Source organism: Archocentrus centrarchus, chromosome 21, assembly GCF_007364275.1.
Source record: "Archocentrus centrarchus isolate MPI-CPG fArcCen1 chromosome 21, fArcCen1, whole genome shotgun sequence".
Taxonomy (NCBI): domain Eukaryota; kingdom Metazoa; phylum Chordata; class Actinopteri; order Cichliformes; family Cichlidae; genus Archocentrus; species Archocentrus centrarchus.
Window position 1 is genome coordinate 23516321 of NC_044366.1, and position 18234 is coordinate 23534554.

The 18234-nt window shown below is 38.8% G+C and overlaps 1 protein-coding gene across 3 annotated transcripts; it reads left to right on the forward strand.

The window, feature by feature from the left end:
- Nucleotides 1-5: 5 nt before the first annotated feature.
- On the forward strand, nucleotides 6-3110 carry trim13 (tripartite motif containing 13). Of its 3 annotated transcripts, none has more exons than XM_030758175.1 (2): nucleotides 6-159; nucleotides 1554-3110. In XM_030758175.1, the coding sequence occupies exons 1-2, from the start codon at nucleotides 130-132 to the stop codon at nucleotides 2757-2759; spliced, it is 1236 nt and encodes a 411-aa protein (XP_030614035.1). In that variant the 5' UTR covers nucleotides 6-129; the 3' UTR covers nucleotides 2760-3110. The 3 variants fall into 3 exon arrangements, with proteins under 3 accessions (XP_030614035.1, XP_030614036.1, XP_030614037.1); XM_030758176.1 differs by lacking the exon at nucleotides 6-159 and adding an exon at nucleotides 671-924; XM_030758177.1 differs by lacking the exon at nucleotides 6-159 and adding an exon at nucleotides 967-1450.
- The last annotated feature ends 15124 nt before the right edge of the window (nucleotides 3111-18234 follow it).

Here is an 18234-nt window from a genome sequence, read left to right on the forward strand (position 1 = left end):
TGGATGTCAAAGCGTCAAGAGGCTCCGCTGCGCAACGGCGACACCCCGCGGCAGAGGACGGTTCGGCATAAGCCCCCCGCTACCCCCGCTGTATCCAATCACAGCGGCTAAGATAGGCAGTTGCTCCTGATGGCATGGAAACAAGGGAAGAAAATCAAGGTCAACATTTCTACACGTGACTAAGTAACTATTGGATATCGATGTTACATAACCCGAAATGAACATAAAGTGAATTATGGAGGGAAAACATCGAAGGTTTAAACCGTGGATACGTGGCCTACTAATAGAAGAGCGCCCTCATAGATTTGATTTCGGTCGATACAGTGTTGCTGATGTACGATAAGTTTCTGTTCGCATTTGAGGCATTCATGAGCTGAGGCGCCTGTTCAGTGCGCCACAGCATTTACATGTACTTTTACTTTATTTATTTATTTAAGTTAATACAGCTAGACGTCCACACGTGCGCCTCTTGTCGTGCAAGCCGTTTACAGTTGTATATATTGACAAGTACCAACAGGGACAGAAATAGTCCAGCGCAAAAACGTGCAACGCCAGAGCTGCGACTAAAACCTAGTTGACAGTTTTTCACGCTGGAATGTTTTGCATAGCAACAGCCCCTCCCCCAACAGACGGGCAGGGATCCTCTGCAAGTTACCCCCACAGGGGCAAAAACGTCAAACATCCCAATCTCCAAAGCGGACCTATCAAATCGCTAGTAACGTTCATATTGGTGGCGATATATGTGACGCTTTGACTTATATGCGCGCAATTATAGCGGGTTGGCATGCTTTGTTTTATTTTTATTTATTTATTTATTTTGCACGCCACCGAAATGGTTAACTGCAAACCCGGAAAAGGACGAAGTCTGCACAGCAACAAGCGCCATGATTGCGTTGCACTGTGCGTCTCAGCAGTCAGCAGCTGGTGAGTGAATCTTTTGGTCCAGTAGTTGCATGTTACTATGCGCTTGCAAAATCTGTCACAGCCCTCCTTCAGCACCTTGCCAACAGGAGCGACTCTAATGCGAACCCCGTTTGTCGATAATTTGTCGCATTGGATTGGTTAGACGACGGGAATTTAGGGCTCAGCTCAGCTAACCACCGTCCTACTATTTTGTAATATACAGCTAGCAGATAATCATTTGCTGTTAAGTTACTGACAATTTTGATTTACATCCAACCTGCAGCGATTTTTTAAAAAGTTTCTTACAACGCCAAACGGCAACCGAGAGGATGCTGCTTGACCCAAATTGCTCAAAGGGAACCTTTGGCAGAGCTCAAGCCAACATTTTACGCGCGTATAGGGATGCGAGTCAGTTTCGCTTTCGGGATGGGGATATTCCAGACACATTTGGAACATGACAGCAAAATCTGTATCCTTTGAGGTGCTGCAGCATTTTCGGTGTTTAATTATTGCATCTTCTGCCTTATGGGGAGGCATCCCTTAGTGGGTGCGTATTGTGTAGTCCGTTTTATCATGCTCTAATATTTTTTTGTTTATTTTTTTGTTTTTAAATTGAGCACCGATTTGACGCCTGGATGATGTGTTTGCAGGGTGCGATGGAGCAGCTAGAAGAGGAACTTACATGCCCAATCTGCTGCGGTCTCTTCGAGGACCCACGGGTCTTACTGTGCTCACACAGCTTTTGCAAGAAATGCTTGGAGGGACTCTTGGAGGGGAACCGGGGTTCAGCTTTCAGGACACCTTTCAAATGCCCCACTTGCCGCAAAGAGAGCCCTCATAACGGCGCGAACAGCCTGCAGATCAACTATTCTCTACGCAGCATAGTGGAGAAGTTCAGCAAAATAAAGGTTATACCTAAAATGTCTGTTTGTAAACAACACTCCGGTCAGCCTCTTAACATATTTTGCGCCACCGACTTAAAACTAATATGTGGATTTTGCGCAGCGACGAATGACCACGAAGGGCACAAGTTCTGCTCCTTGGAGGATGCATATGAACGGGAGAAGAAGGCGTTTGATGAGCTGCTTCATGGGGTGAAGAACTGGCAAAGAGCAGATTACCTGTCCTGCCTGGAGACACTACAAGCCAGTAAGAAAAAGGCGCTTCTGTCGGTGACCAAGGACGCAGAGAAGGTTAAAGACTATTTCGAGAAACTCATCAGTGCCCTTGAATGCAAAAAGAACGAAATCCTGTCCGATTTTGAAACACTAAAGCTGGTGGTGATGCAGGCATACGATCCGGAGATCACCAAGCTGAGCGCAGCGGTGGAGGAGCAGAAACGGGCGCTCAGCATCGCTGAGTCTTTCAGGAGCGTTTGCGACCCCCTGTGCTTTCTGCAGCAGATGCAAGACTTCCGAGAGAAGTGGAAGGTGCTTAAGGATACTCCAATGCCCTCTCGGAAAGACATGGACGTCGGTCCCCTTGTGCGTAATTTTGACGTTAAAAACTGGGATTCACTGAAGCTCAAAGAAGTGGACAAGATCTCAGCCCCCCACGAGAGTGGCTCCTACCGAACGGGGTGCAAACGGATGACAGTGCCCAGATGGCTCATCATTTTTATCCTCATATTTATGAGCTTGTTAGTGCCAACTCTGCTGCTCCCGCTGCTGCCGCACAGCCTCACAGCGTATGTGACCAGGGAGGCTGAATCACTTCTCACTGTATTTTTCTCTCACCTTGCACACACCGGTGCGTGCCTGCGGGAAATCACGGACATTTGCATAGGTTTGATGGATGCAGGTCAGGAATATAGCATGAAGTTAATCGACTCTGCTGTCCGCTTTATTAACAGTTGAAAGTTACCCAATTACTAGGCAGCGGTATCTCACAGCTGGGAAATAATTTGCACAAGTGAGATGTAAAACTCTAGTTAATACTTTGAAACACTTAATTGTTTACCATGTCTTATTTTTGTTGTTGTTTTTGCCTTATTCCTAAGCTGCAACCTCGATGAAGCCATAGAATCAAACGAATCAACCCTTAATCCTCAGAGGTTGCAGCCTGCATTTTCATCAACTAGACACTAACTCACTTCTTTCCATGAATGTGAAATCTATTCCTTTATTTTTTCTTTCTTAAAAAAAAACACAATCACCATTTCAAACTTGTTCAACGTGATCTTGACAAATAAATCTGAGAAATTTTGAGTCAGCTCTTTGCTTGTTTTCATTTAATGCGACAGCTCAGATCGGGCAGCTTTTTTAAAAATTAAAATAAAATAAAATAAATGCAATCCGATGAAGTAACCAGATGATTAATGAAAGAATAGTGTAATCCACGGCCTTTCTCCCAAAGAGGCTCTCCGCGCCACAGTGATGCTGCAGCCTCTTCAAGGTTATAAACGTTACATAACAGGACCCGTGTGAAAAATTCAGCAGGCTGCAGAAGCAGCAGCTACAAGTAATCACACCGCTCTTTTTTTATTGATGAAGTCTTAAATTTTTACAGGTGTCTAGCAGATCAAGAACCTTAGGCAAGTGTGCATGATTGCTGAGCAGTCTTTTCCCCTACATGGTTTATTTTAGTTAGGCTTATTTGTTGCATAACTGTGTCCGGGCGGTGAAGTCAAATCTGCAGACTGTTTAATTAATAGAAGTGTGTATATTTTCTTTTTTTACCCATTGTGTTTCTGAATAGAAATGAAAGTAACTTTGAGGCCCAAAAATCAAATCATACGGATGAGTGGAACAAATTCGGGTTAACACAGATCAGAGCTTTGGCTTTCATTAAAATAGATCAGAGCAAAAGGACAGTAATTTGTGACCAGGAATCAGTTATACTGTTATTTAGGTATTCCCATATGCAGGGATGCATTTTGGAGGAGGGGGGGGAGAGAGAAAACTCCTAAGATCACACCACAAAGTGAATCAGTGATGTCAGCACTGACCATAATTCACGATCTACGTCATGACACGCTTGTACATATATATAGCTTTCTGTTGCCAGGCAAATATAGCATGGGTATAAATGTAGCAGTCTCCATTAATATTAAATTTTCATGTCACGCAAATATAAACACAGTCTGTTAAACGTTAACAGGCTTTAAATGAAGCAAAACTATTGAGTGGCTGTATAACTGACTTTTTAACACGGCCATAAAGACAGCGCGCAGGCTCAGACACTTTATATCCAAAAGTGGGCCTATTGTGAGAATAATAAAACTTCAAGTTCTCATCTGGACAACCGGTGGTGACTAAACATTCAAATAATTTGTGAATGATCTTTTTAGGGTACCAAATATCACATTTCTGGAACATTTCCAGCACTCTGGCATGTTTTTAAACCGTGGGTCAGAGCGTGTGATTATAATTTAAGGCAGGAAATTTTTTAAATTATTTCTATATTAAATAATGGGTTTTACCATTTTATTTCTAATTAGTAGAATACGAATTTTAGTCAGAAACCAATTATAAGAAAAATCAGCAGTAATAAACAAGCCCTTATAAACGGTTATAAGGGAATTTTAGGCTGCACATCGATAAACACTGCGTCCACATTTGGATGTGTGCGGAGGCTGCTGTTTTTCCAATGCGCAAAATAGTCCAACACTTTGCAATTAAAGCACAACACTTTAAAAGGGGACCAAATGTTTGTCTCCAAAATTACTAATATACATTTTTTTTTTTTTTACTCTGTTAATATATACACAGACAGCTGTTTCAAAGTTCACCGTGCAGCCGGGGCAGTATCAAAGATTAAGACATTATAGTCTATTTAGTAAATCCGCATGACTCGTATAAAATATGCTTTATGTATCTTTTTTTAAATTTAAAATTCAAATGGCCTTGCGAGGAAATAACTAAAGGATAATGAAAACCCTGACACTATTCTCAATTTTCCCTTATAAATATCACCTTTGCTAAATGCCCTAATTCTTTCTCTTATAGTTTCACAAATGCGAGAAATGTTCTGAATTTTCAGTAATAAAGAAAAAGGCCCATAAGGCCAAATGGAAGGAAACTGCTGCAGCTGCGTTTCTTCAGTAGAGGGGAAATGTTGGAATAAACCGTTTTCACAAAATAGTCACTATCCCCAAGAAAAAAAAATAATGCAAGCACTTAATAAACAACCACGAATGTATTTCATAAACGCTTTAAAAAGCGGAAAGATCACGTATGTCCAACTTTGCAGAGGAGTACACTCCTCAACTTCAATTATTTTATATTCACTCTTTTCCAATTTATACACTCACATGAAGCCTGTTTATTTTTTTAATCCGATTTATCAACTTTCGCCACGCTCTCCCAGAGGCCTGTAAATCGAAACGAAAGACATTTTATTTAAGAGAGTCTGAATTTGGATTATCGTCAGCACGCGTCCTGGCAGCAAAACGTTCACCACTTATAACGGAGGGCTTAACCCGCCGTACGACGCTCTGTGCAGCAGATTTAGTTCACAAAATATATCGTAATAGATTAAAAATATAAGGCACACCTAATGCAAAATATTATAAAGCAAACTTTGACCGCTACAAGCCAATTAATTTATAAAACTATCGAATCCATGGAGCTCAGCAGAAATTCTTTTAAAATATATTTTTTAAATATGTATTTTTACACATTACACGGTGATTTCAATTAATTTTTCCGAAGCAATTCTGGTGTTTGGGCGACAATCCAAGTATGACTGTAATGATTTGAATCCGAAGCAAATGTGTGTCATCGCTCATTGCTGAATAGGCCCCGATATCCCAGCAGCGCTGCAGCGAGGCCACGCAGGCCATTATGCGCATTTCTTCCTTGAGGACGGCGGCACTCCTTAAAGCCGTGTGAAGAGTTTCCGCTGTCGGGAACACAAACATTTTCGTGTGCGTTAAAATAAAAAGCTACTTAAATATACTACACCGACACCGAGTTTAGCATGAAAAAGTTTAAAACACATCGCAGACAAAACCAAATTAAAACGTTTTTATTCTCCAAGGGTGCACACATAAGTGAAGTGTGAGAATATATAGTTTACATATTGTACATGTCAATACAACGAAGAGTGGACATTAACTAAAAATCAGTGTGTCAACCTGTACCTGTAAGCATCTCAAGCCCAGCCACCGTTTGCCACTACCTGAGTGGTGTGAGTCCACTCAGTGGTGGTTATTTGCTGTGATTGTGAGTGGTCTGCTTTGCTTCAGCAGTACGATCAATACTGGAGACATCAGCTAGAGTGTTAACTCCAATATTTACGTGCTGCTACAGCAAGGCGACCAGCAAATGAGAACAGGAAAGATCCAACCAACTTTTCAAGCATCTGAGAAAAGGCTAGGCGGAATTAAATCAAGTCAGTAAAGATTACTTTATATGCAAGAGTGACAGTACATTACCTTAAGCCTTCACTACAATAGTACTTTAGGTTGAGGAACTGTGGGATGACAGCTGTGTAGTATATTCAGGCTTTACTGCGGCAGCACAGTATGGCCTGCATCTCAGTATAACCCACAAACCATTCCGTGCTGCTACAACACCACCAGAACTGCTGTTGCGGTCATCCAATTCAAACTCATCTCAACTCCTGTTATTTGCATGGTCTTCATACTCCAGGCTTCTAATCCTTGCCATTTTTACAAATGGATACACACCTATTACCTATTATTTATCTACCTAAAGATGTTCAGGTGATCACCAGAATCAGTCTTCTGTCCTGAGACTCTGCATCTGAAACACACACAAAAAAAGAAAATAATGTTGATATTTTCAGACTGAAATTTGTACTACATTAAACTTTAAGCATTAGTGTTCTTTACACTCAAAAATATATGGACAGCAGAGTTTAACACTCTTGTGCTTGTTGAAAACGTCACATCAGAACTTGATGGGCAGTACTAAGCTGCTCTGCTTTCAGGAAATCACTTATCAAGATTTTAAAGCCTGGTTGCCAAGATTTGCACCAATTTAGCCACAATGTGAGGTCAGACAATGATGTTGGATGATAGGGCCTGGCTGCCTGGCGGCTTCCAATTCATCTACAAGCTGTTGGATGGTATTGAGGTCAGGGCTCTGTGCAGGCGAGTGGAGTTCTTCCACGTGAAACTCGGAAATAAATTTCTCTATAGATATTGCTCAATGCACAGAGGCGCTGTTGAAACTAGATGTTCTTCCCCAAACTGTTTCCACACTTGAACACCACCACTTAGAATTCATTATTACATTTCTCTTAATGTAAATTTACAAGCTACTGTTGCATTTTCATTCCTCTGTGACTTACATTAGCACTACTGACAGGTGTTCACTCAATTGTAAAACTACCATATAATGTGTGCACCCCACAGAAACTACTGTAGATAATCTGAGTGATAAAGAAATCTTAAAATGGGACAAAAATCAGAAATGATCACCACATTTTAAAAAATGCTTTCCAAAAAAAACCAAACAAACAAAAAACAGTGATCAACAGCTCATATGTCACATGAAAGACAGCAACAGAAAAAAACAATTAGCCCACAAGAAGGAACCAAACACCTCAGCAAGTAAAATATCTTCTAGTTATAGCAACTGGAGAATGTCCCAATCTTGTTGTGAAAAGTTTTGGTTAATGCCCTGGTAAATGTCAACAAACATTTAAATCTTAAAACATGCAGAAGGTGTTAAAACAAACATTATCCTGATAATAATCCCATGGGAGATTTGGTCCAACAATTGTTGCCACTAGAGGTCTCAATGGACCTGTAATTATGACCTTACTCTGAAATGGACATGATAGCCACAATCTGATAAAGTCTCTTGCATACTTCCCCTCCAAAAAGACACTGATAAGTTCTGCAGTTGTTTTCTTTCTCACACAAACTTCAGTCCAGTTCACATGAAAGATTAAAAAAAAGAAAAGTAAGGAAAAGCAATGAACATTTTTTTCCATGTGATAATGAAGGTGCAAGTAGGAATAACAACAATAGTGCCACAAAGACAAAAAGACATTGCTTTCATTTGTTACACTGTCTGAATTTGAGTTTGACTTTAAAACTCTGGTTGGTGGTGTCTCACAAATATTCTACAAAACGGTCCAATCTCTCACTACACTATGTAGCAATGATAAAAATCCACAAATACTTTGTATTGCTAGAAACATGTCAAACAGTTTCTACTTGAACTATGATGACTGTCAAAGATAACACTTTTATGCTATCCTGCCCAGAAATCTTAATTTTACCTCCTGTGCCATTACTGCAAAGTGTTTCTAACATCTAAAGGATATCACTCATTGTTCTGATTAATTAAATACCTTTGTTAGTCATGGACATTAATGACTGCAACCAAAATTAGGTAAGCAAAGGTAGTGAACACAGGTGCAACAGCACTATTCAGTCAGATACACCTGACTGTGGCAGGTGGATGGGAAGACAGTGAAGACCACTTAGTGCAGTGCTTCACTTTTTTCCCCCCCTCCCCCAGCTGGTAAGTAGAAGCCTAGCCCTTTAATCATGGATAATATCCCTTATGGCCCAACATTAAAAAAACACATGGCAAAATATAGTACAAGCTAAGTTGGTAGGAAAATTAAATACTTCCTGAATGTTATGTTAACATTTAAGGCCAATTTTACACTTAATATGTAGCATCTCTAAAACATCTTTTGCATCTTCTAAATTAAAAAAAGGAAAATTAAAAAAAAAAAAAAAAACATTACTAAGAAAACTGAGTTTTAAGACATTTGATGCTGCTGTTAATTTACAATGTCAAATTAGGGCTGTGTAATTGCCAAATTTGTGGGGCATGACATATTCTGTATTATTCCTGAGCTAATAAAGTCCACACTGCCGGTTCGGAGTGCAACAAAAATCCTACACACACTTGCTTCCCGATCACGAGGATTTGCAGTTTTTAGCTTTGTAAACTGAATTACCTGCTTTAGCGGCTCAGATAAAATAAGAAAATTTGACACGAATGTGGTCTGAACAGCTGCAGGTGATAAATGACATCTGACATTGTTCCTAAAAATCTGAAAAAGAAAAAAAAAAAAATAATAATTTAAATGAGAAAAATCAATTTAGCGATTTAAAAATAAGGTTTTGCTAAATTTATAAACAATGATAAACCACTATTGAAACAGCTGATTCACTTATAATAATCAGTCAGTGTATGTATAATCATTTGCTCGTCCCATATGTAGTTTGTACATGTCCTTGCATGACCGTTTTTGCATGAACTACACTGTTCCAATCAAACAACCTAAATTACTTAACAAAAACACTCAAAGGAACAAACCAGGTAAGTTGTGCAATTTCCTTATAAGCTGATCATTTCTTTCCAAGTCCAGGTGAAACCGTTCACATCACTGACTCTAACCTCTCCCTATTTTTCTCTCTCTCCTTTAAAGGAAGCATGCCCGGACATGTCACCTTCCCTGCTCAGCCTTTTTAACCCATTCCTACAGACACTTGCAACCCATACAATGACCTTAAAGAGTCACCTGACCCCCAAGGTTGAAAGGTCAAGTAACCTCCTACACCAAGCTGGGCAAAAAGGACATGGACATGACAACCCATCACCTCCCCAAATCAACTGGTCTGGGCTACCCTCTTCTGTTCTGTTTTACACAGTCTTCTGCAAGGAGATCTGCACTGAAATCCTCAGCTGTGGAAAACATGGAATAGTAATCATATACATCCATGTGGTCAAGGTCTTTGCAAAAAAACATTTTTTTTTAATTGATTAAAACTATTTAGCATTACAGCACATGGGAGAACAGATTCTTCTTTTTTTAAATTTTACAAGGAAATTATATCCTTACACAATTGCAAATCTGTTTCTTGTAGAGTGTAAGCCAGATAACAACCAGGGATTATCCTAGCCAATTCACTGTTGTTCTGCATATGGCAAGGCAACTCCACAAAGTGAAATTATTATGTTGACTGTGCCACAACTTTAGAATTAATGATGAAATGTTTCAACTACTGGGCAATATTTATATGGCACGAGATATCCTCATCATCTCTGCACAAAATAGATTAATCCACATAATAAAAGGACCCAATTGTCTTAACAGGGGAAAAGGAAAAAAAAAAATACAACAGACTACCTTTTACCAATAATACTTTGGGATGGTGTGCAAGTTTAAAAGCAACTCAGGAGGTGATGAATAGTTTTTATTGTGCACAGTAGTCAAAGGATGCTACCAATAAAGAATTGCTTTGTTCCTTACAAGAATAAAAACAGCACTGTAACGACAGTATGTGTTAATTCAAGAAAAGCCAGTTACATTTGCACACCCACTCACACGTGTGAAGCAGTGACTGGGATTCCCTGGAAGCTCCAGCAATATCTTTTCAAATGAACTTCAGAAACATTTGAAAGCATAGACATGGCTTGACAACTGAATAAACCACTCACAGGACAACAGTAACACGTAGGTAAGACTGACACTCGAGATTGGGGGGGGAAACAAAAAAAAAAAAAAAAAGCCAATCGACATTTACACACCACCTCTCATTTACCGTGTGTAGTATAAATGACATCTATACTAATCACTTAAAAAAAAACAAAAAAATACAACAAAACACTGGATTAGAAATTATTTATTCAAATTTAAAAACCTAAAGTATGATGTAAACCACAACTGAAACTAATTTGGCACAAACACATCAACCAACTAACATGCAATGATTAATTTTGCTTCACTGCCATTTATAATTTTTAAAAGGGTTTATTAACAGTTGAAGCCATTCTTAACCATTTCCAGTGAAAGCACAGACCACACTGTAAGACTCTCCCGTGTCTAACAGCAGTGTCTCTCATCTAAATACACAAGTGTGTTAACAATGTGTGGTACAATATTTATTCCAAATACAACTGAAGTACCTAAAATACAGTATAAACAGTATTTCAACTGAATACCACTAAATACTCAACAAATACATTTCTGGTCTCTCCAGTTTTTTTACTCCTATATTTGAACTCTCTCAAGTTTCCTCCTACTGTCACAAAAGACAAGTAGCAATAAACAGGATGCAGACAATGCTGTAAACTGTGATGCAATTTCAAAAGTACGACCTGAGGATCTGATTTACAGTTGACCAACAACATGAGGTTAGTTAAGAAAACCCTGGGCAAGTTTTGACAACTTCCACAACCTTTAAAATGGCTGCCCCAAGTTTTTTCATTACTCTCAATCACTACTTACAGATCGATGAGTAAGACTGAAATTAGGATCTAAGTCAGTGTGTATTTTAAATGTGCATGCTCACATATGCAAGAGGGGCAAAAAAGAGGAAGCAAAGCTAAAGTGTGAGAGAGAGTTGAATCACACACCCATACACTCAAGCAGCAATTACACAAACACAGACTATACTTGTTTTTGTTGTTTTGCTTATTATAGCACAAATGTCTAGATGAAATTCTGTAACTTGTTTGGGTTCACAGCAGTTAAAAAAAAGTGTGTTAATCACACATCACAGCCAAAGTATTTTCTGCCAAAAATAATAAGGCTTTCCAGCAATGTAAAGTTTTATTGCAGTTGGCTGACCTTAGACAATGATGCAAATAAATTAAAAATATAAAAAACAGAATGTATTATGATTATTGTGTGAGGTAGGACAAAAAAATTATTACAAAAATGATTAATGTTTGTTGACTTCACCATGTTCCTTGCCAGGCTTGACTTATCTACTTACTGTACAATTATAGTGACAGTTACACATCAGCAAATCAACACAAGATACAGCAGTAAACCCAAAATTACATGTGTTGATATTACTGTTGGAAATAAACCAAAGTAGTTTAAAACTTTTAACACTGACTAAAGAAGACATTTGTCACACTGTGTGAAAATATCTGGTTTTTGTGTACACAAACACATTGCCTGACTGGGGGCAGTGGGTGAGGTGTAATTTGCTTAAGGCCAATAAAATAAAAACATAATATAAAACAGCTTTGAATATTTTTGGATAATCAGATATCTTTCCAATCTAACTGCATGCTAGTTAATACTCCAGAACCTTCAGGTGGAAAAAAAAGAAGAAGAAGAAAAAAAAAAAAAAAGTTGGTGCTGCAGAAAAACACCAATAAAAACACCATGTGTCTAGTCAGGAGGCAGACTCTTGCTATGTCAAATCTTACTGCTGGTAATGCAGCAGGTTATCATATTACTACCTAAAATGTAATCATCAAGTAGATAATTTACTGGCATTGTAACAGCTGACATCTTTCTAAACATGTTGTCAGAGTCACAACTTCACTTAAAAAAATAAATAAAATAATATATATATATATTTTAAAGAGAACCATATCCGACTATTTTAACTACTAATACTAACATTTTGAACACAGCCTAATCACTTTAGTGTTCACAACACATGACCTTAGTTAAGGTTGGCCTCAAAGTGTACTTTTTCCCACCACTGAACAGATTTTCAGAAACTGTGATATAACAATTAGACACAAAACTGACAATAAAAAACAAACACAAAAAATGCCACCCTTAAACTGCTTACCATTACAGCATTTTAGTTAATCAAATGTAAGGGTATACACTACCTTTACATTTGTAAGGGTATACACTACAGTACGTAGCAACTGCTGTATGCAAAAAATAATAATTAAAAAATATTTATAAAATAATAAAGCCAATACAAAAGAAGCATTTAAAGATTTGGCACCATAATTCGCTGCTGTAACTAGTATCATCAGCCTTCATGGTTAAAAAATAAATAAATAAATAAATCATGCAAATAAGCACACATTCTCAAAAGATCACATCTAAACTTGAGCCTTAACTAGAACGATCACTGTTCCAGAAAACTGACTGTCCATTTACTAGCTTCTATTTAATGCTGCAGAACTGAAGCCAAGTCCAACTGCTGCAAAATAACCAACAAGATACAAACCTGTCCCTATCACAGCAAATTTGAATACTATAAAGTTTGTACTGAGTGCTGCAGAAAAAAAAAGGAAGAGAAGGGTGGAGGTGCTCTGCAGTCTGGCTACAACACATGTGAGCAAGTACAAGAAGAGTCACAGTTTTATCAGGAAATGGGGGGTGGGAGCCTATTTTGCCAAGGGGTCTGAAGACAGAATGATGAGTCACAGAATGTCATGCTAACAGTCTGAAACAGCACAACGGTGCTTTTGCAAAGAGTGTGAAAAGGCAAATACCACAGAACGGAGAGGAAACATAAACCTGAAGCACTTAATGGAGATCAACTGAAGGCACTGCATGAATAAAATTTTTTTTAAAAAGTGAAAGAGAGGTGAGGGGGCATTTGTATCACACACATTTCAAAACCTAGTTACCAGCAAGCAAGACTGCAAATATTACCAAGGTTGTTTTTTTTTCTTTATCTTAAAATTTCACTTTGACGAAGTGCTGCCCACTCTCTTCTAGACATTAGATGTGCAATTTCACACTGTTTTTTTTTTTCTAAACCACTATATCACCAATAGCCACTCATGCCGTAGCTAATATAGAAAAACTGAAGACCACTCCAACTAAATTTATTAAAATCTTATTTTTGTAAACACTTAATAATAATCTAAACTGAAACATAAAGTGTCATCTATAACCCCTATTCTATCCCTTTTTAATTTCTGACTTTTTCAGTATTACTTTGTTTTATAACTACACTTCAACAACCAAATACTAAGCAATACCTTCCTCCATCTACAATATTATGGACATTTGACTACCCAGCTTCAAAACTGTTACTGCCTTTCTGGCTGAACTGACACAACGATGGATCAACAGACTGACAGGCTCAACTTTTAGTACAAAATAAGTAGGTAGATTAATGTTAAGAATCCACCACATATTTACAATTGCAGTGACCCAATTAGCCTTTTTGACACTGTAAGACCAACATATCATTTAATTATCAATGAAACATTTTTTAAAACATGCCATTTCAAACGGGCAGTTACAGTAAAATAAAATGGGAACTTGGTTTAAATATAGATTTCCAGTTTAGGTGCACTATGTGTAAACTGCATTATTCCTAACACTGGTGATCACATGCCTGTCACACTTTAAGTCATCATACTATTTAGAGGGTTTCATAATCCCACAAATTCTACTATTCTTGTAAGTCTGACATACCAGATGTTTCTGCACAGTAATTTCTTCCTCCTCCTTCACTTCTTTGCTCTGCTATGTATCTATGAAAGGGCTTTCCCTCATTTCCACAAGCCAATTACTTTCAAAAATATACAAAACCTTGGTTTGGAAGTTTCACTATGAGAAAAAAAATTATTTAAAAAAAAATTGCTGTCCCACTTGTGCAAAATTTTACTATGGTGTAATATGCAATTCCAGGGAAGACAACTTTGCTTCCAACTATTTAGTTCCAGTTTCATTTAAAATCGTGCATATCTAATAGACAACTCTTTACCTATTGCTGCAAAATATATATAAGAAAATAAAAACCCAGGGCAAATGCTATTAGAAAGCACTCTGTCACTTGTGATGGACCTAGGGAAAAAGGTGCCTACACTCTGTATCCTACTCATCTGGAAGAGGATTTTTTAAAAAAACAACAAACAAGATCACCTGTTTAACAATGTGGATACGTATTTGTTTAAATAAATGCTACACTGCAAAAGATATGAAGGCCTCACATTATGTAATATATTAAACCGATCTCTACATGGAAGGAAGTAGAAGGGGCGGGTTTAGACGCGTAATTATACAGAGCCTCTTTTCCTTCAACATGCTTTATTAGTCAAGTAGTCCTTTTCGTTTAAAAAATAATTAAAAATATATATAATGCTGAACAATGTCACAAAACGAGCCCCTACCCTTCATGATTAGGTCCGCTTTTTTGTCACTCCTTAGAGGTTAGACCACGCAGTTCCCCCTCCCCGGTTCACTCTACTTGAATTAAATCAGGGTCCATGGCACAGAGAAACTGCAGCGATGCTAGTAAGAGCAGAAAGGAAGGGGCAAAGGGAGACAGCGAGCAGTAGCTGGAAGTCTTTTACATAAAACTACAATGAACCAAAAATCCCAACATTACAGCATGCCACGGAAAACGCCACAACTACAAATTCCTCGTTTTGTTTTTAATCTAACCTTAATTCAACTTTATTGCTTCGTTATTGGCTATGACTGCTATTCGTCAAACCTTTAAACACAGCTATTTGTTGAACCATCAGATGTCGCGACCTAGGATTGTTGTCACTTGGCTGAGAGCCACACGGATCATCTTACATTAATCTAAGGCATTAGAGCCTATTGACAGGCACAAATTTAAAGTACTCAACGCTGGATACGATGAAATCACATATTTAATCATCGGAGTTGCATTGTAAGACGACCTGTCACTAGTAACGTTAAAATAATCGTGAGCAGCCACTTTATGGCAGAGATAGGAAAATAAAACAAACTCCGTCATTATTATTGAGGGCATTGCAGACTGTAAGGTCATACAGCGTTATAATGATGAACTTACCAGCTGTTTTTTTTTTTAGTCTAACAATCCACGAAACACTTCCAACATCACATATGCAGTTTAGGAGCTCGGACAAAATGCCTGTCTTAACTAAAAAAAAGATTGGTAAAATTAAGTTCCTACAAAAAGCACTGTGTCTGTTCCGGTCTCCTTTTGATTTTTTCCCTCCTAAGCCAGTGTAGGTGCCGTGTGCATTTGTTGACACTGCCGACTGTGCTTCTCCTCTGTTCCAGCTTGGCAGCTTTTGCACCTCCCGCTCAAAACTGAGCTCCAGCGCAAAAATAAATAGTCCATTATATTTCAACTTTGATTAATAATACTCGATTGAAGTGTGTCTTCATTGTGGTATAGTTTGCCATCAAGTCGTTTTTCCCCAAATAAATCTTCCTCATCTCCCGGCTAAAACAACCCGCTCTATGAGCGTTTTTTTTTCATCGTTACAGTGCAGCAAAGTCAGATATCCCTCTCTATGTGCTAGCACGCTAAGCTAGTAGGCTAGCTGCTAGGAGAAGTACAAGCTGGCAAAGCTGGCCAAATGGCTAACGTCTCCCCGCCGCGGTCTTTTTCCACGTACTCCTCGAATTCGTTCCGTTTTTATACTCCGCTTAAATCTATTTAAATATTTTGAGGCTGCAATTACCTGTGTTTCCGTTGAAATAACACGAGTCCCTTTCTAAAAGCGCAGTTTTTGAGCGCTTGGCTTCTCCCCCCCCACCGTCTCGGAACAGCTTTCTACATTCGCAGCATCCTCTACCCGCAGCTGTCGAGGCAATCGCTGCACTCGAAAAATGGCGCCGAAAGATACACTCCTCATTCAAATTCGATAGAGCCTCCCATTCTCCCTATTGGCTGAACCAGGAGTCGACTCCGCGCTGCTGATTGGCCGCTGAAAATGCAATCTCGAATGATCTCGCAGCCCACCGCAGCGATCACCAGAGAGATACATTAACTCTTTGGGCCTCGGCAGCAACTGACGGGAAACCCTTTTCGTTCAAACTAGTTCATACGAGGATTTCTGATATGAGACTGTGCACTATTTATAAAACACTGCAGCTTGTCTAAATACAGAGACATTAAAAGTCAGCACTGTACACACTGACCTATAGTCACAGAAGAAAATCTATATTGTTAGAAATACAGGTATTATGTTCCCTACCAGACATGACTAAACATTTACTGAAAGTTGCAGCCATGGCGAATGTCTGTTGCACCGTTTGTACTGGCTAAACTGAGCAAATTCATTCCATAGTGACCCACAACAAAACAGCAAAGATGTTGCACTTATGGTCAGGGTTCCATAATTCTTCTTAAGGCTGTTGCCAGTGTATAAGAAACCTTTCTTATTATACTTACCATAGCATATTGCATATTGTAGGGGATTCATCATTTACAGAGCATGTAAAAGCATGTTCCTGAGAATGCATTTGAAATACTTTGCCATACTTTTCTTACCATCTTTGATATAAGCACTATGAATGCCTATTCAAATAGGGTTAGACATTTATAGGATGATGTGGTTATCTGCAGCTAGCACTGAAGTGCTTGCCTTGGAGTGACAAGCCTATCAAAGACAAGGATAGCCAAATAAAGCAAACTGTAGACAGAAGTCTAACATCTGGTATATGTGTGTTATAGGTCAACAAGTAAAAGTCCTGAGGCTACAGAGATGCAAACCAAATAATGTTAGGTAACAATGGGCAAAAAAGGAAAGCACTGAGTCAGTAAGGTAGCATAGGCTCAGACAGCAGTTAAAGTCCTCCTTCCTTGCTCTTTTCAATCACACTCTGGGTGGCTTTGTCTTATTTTCCACAGTTCAAACGGGGACATTGCTTTCTTATCTTAAATTGCTGTGACATCATATTGCCGTCTCTAATTTTAATTAAGTTTCCTTTTTAGTTAGGCTACCCCATTTTTTAAAAAACTTTTCACTGACTTATTTCCACACCTTTGGGGGGTGGTGGGGGTGGTGGTGGTGGTGGTGGTGGTGGGGGCTTGGACATCTCTGTTAAAATAACATGTTCCATAAGTAAGTAATGGCATGACCACTTTCTCTCAATTTAGGATTAGATTGGTAACACCATATAAGTACGTGCACCATTATAGTATACATGCTGTGGCCAAAGCACATACGGGTTGGGCTCTCCTACAATAACCCTGCTGTTATCACATCTACTGTAGCATAGTGTACCTCGGGCAAGATAAACAGAGACAGCCATTTCATCCCAATGCACACATAATAACAATACATAACATTCACCTGCTATGTGAGCAGTTGGTCCCACAGAGTTCACTGGGAAAAAAAAGAATTAGCGGCAACCTGCTGTTAGTTTTTAAGTGTGCTTTAAGCAATTTTAATTCATGCTAATGATCCCTTACTACTTTATATGTCTTCAGACTTTTTCAGAAAGCATATCATTTCTTTACATTGCAGTATATTGTAGTAAAAATATAATGCCTTTTACTTTGGAGCGCAAAAGCAGACTGGGAGAGAGAGGGTGCCCATTGTGTATGCATTCTGGTGTAGTGTGGACAATAGGGTGGAGAGGAAAAAAACACACTTGTTTACAGATAAACTGGTTTGGACAGGAAGCCAGTAAGGAGGAGCTCTGTGTTGTTAAACAGGCATGTGGAGAGGCAGGGATGAGCCAGCAAAAACACCACTATGACCATGGGAAGAATAGGATGCAGTACTCATAGACATCACAAACACACAAGCATGCATGCATTCATATCTAAAATGCAGTGCTTCCAGCTTTGACTCTTAGTATACAAACAAACAAAAAAAGTAACCATCAGAGCCAAAACCCTTGGGTGACAGACACTGTGGTTTGTTTAGTTTCACTATGATAAAAATTAACAAGACCCTCATGGGTCTCTATTAGCAGTGCCAAAACAGTAGCCAAGCT

What these genes read in the sequence shown, in the direction of transcription:
- trim13 (XM_030758175.1), top strand. Translation starts at nt 130, where the DNA reads ATGGCATGGAAACAAGGGAAGAAAATCAAG. An exon ending in AACAAGGGAAGAAAATCAAG is followed by an intron (nt 160 to 1,553) that starts GTCAACATTTCT and finishes ATGTGTTTGCAG; the next exon opens with GGTGCGATGGAGCAGCTAGA.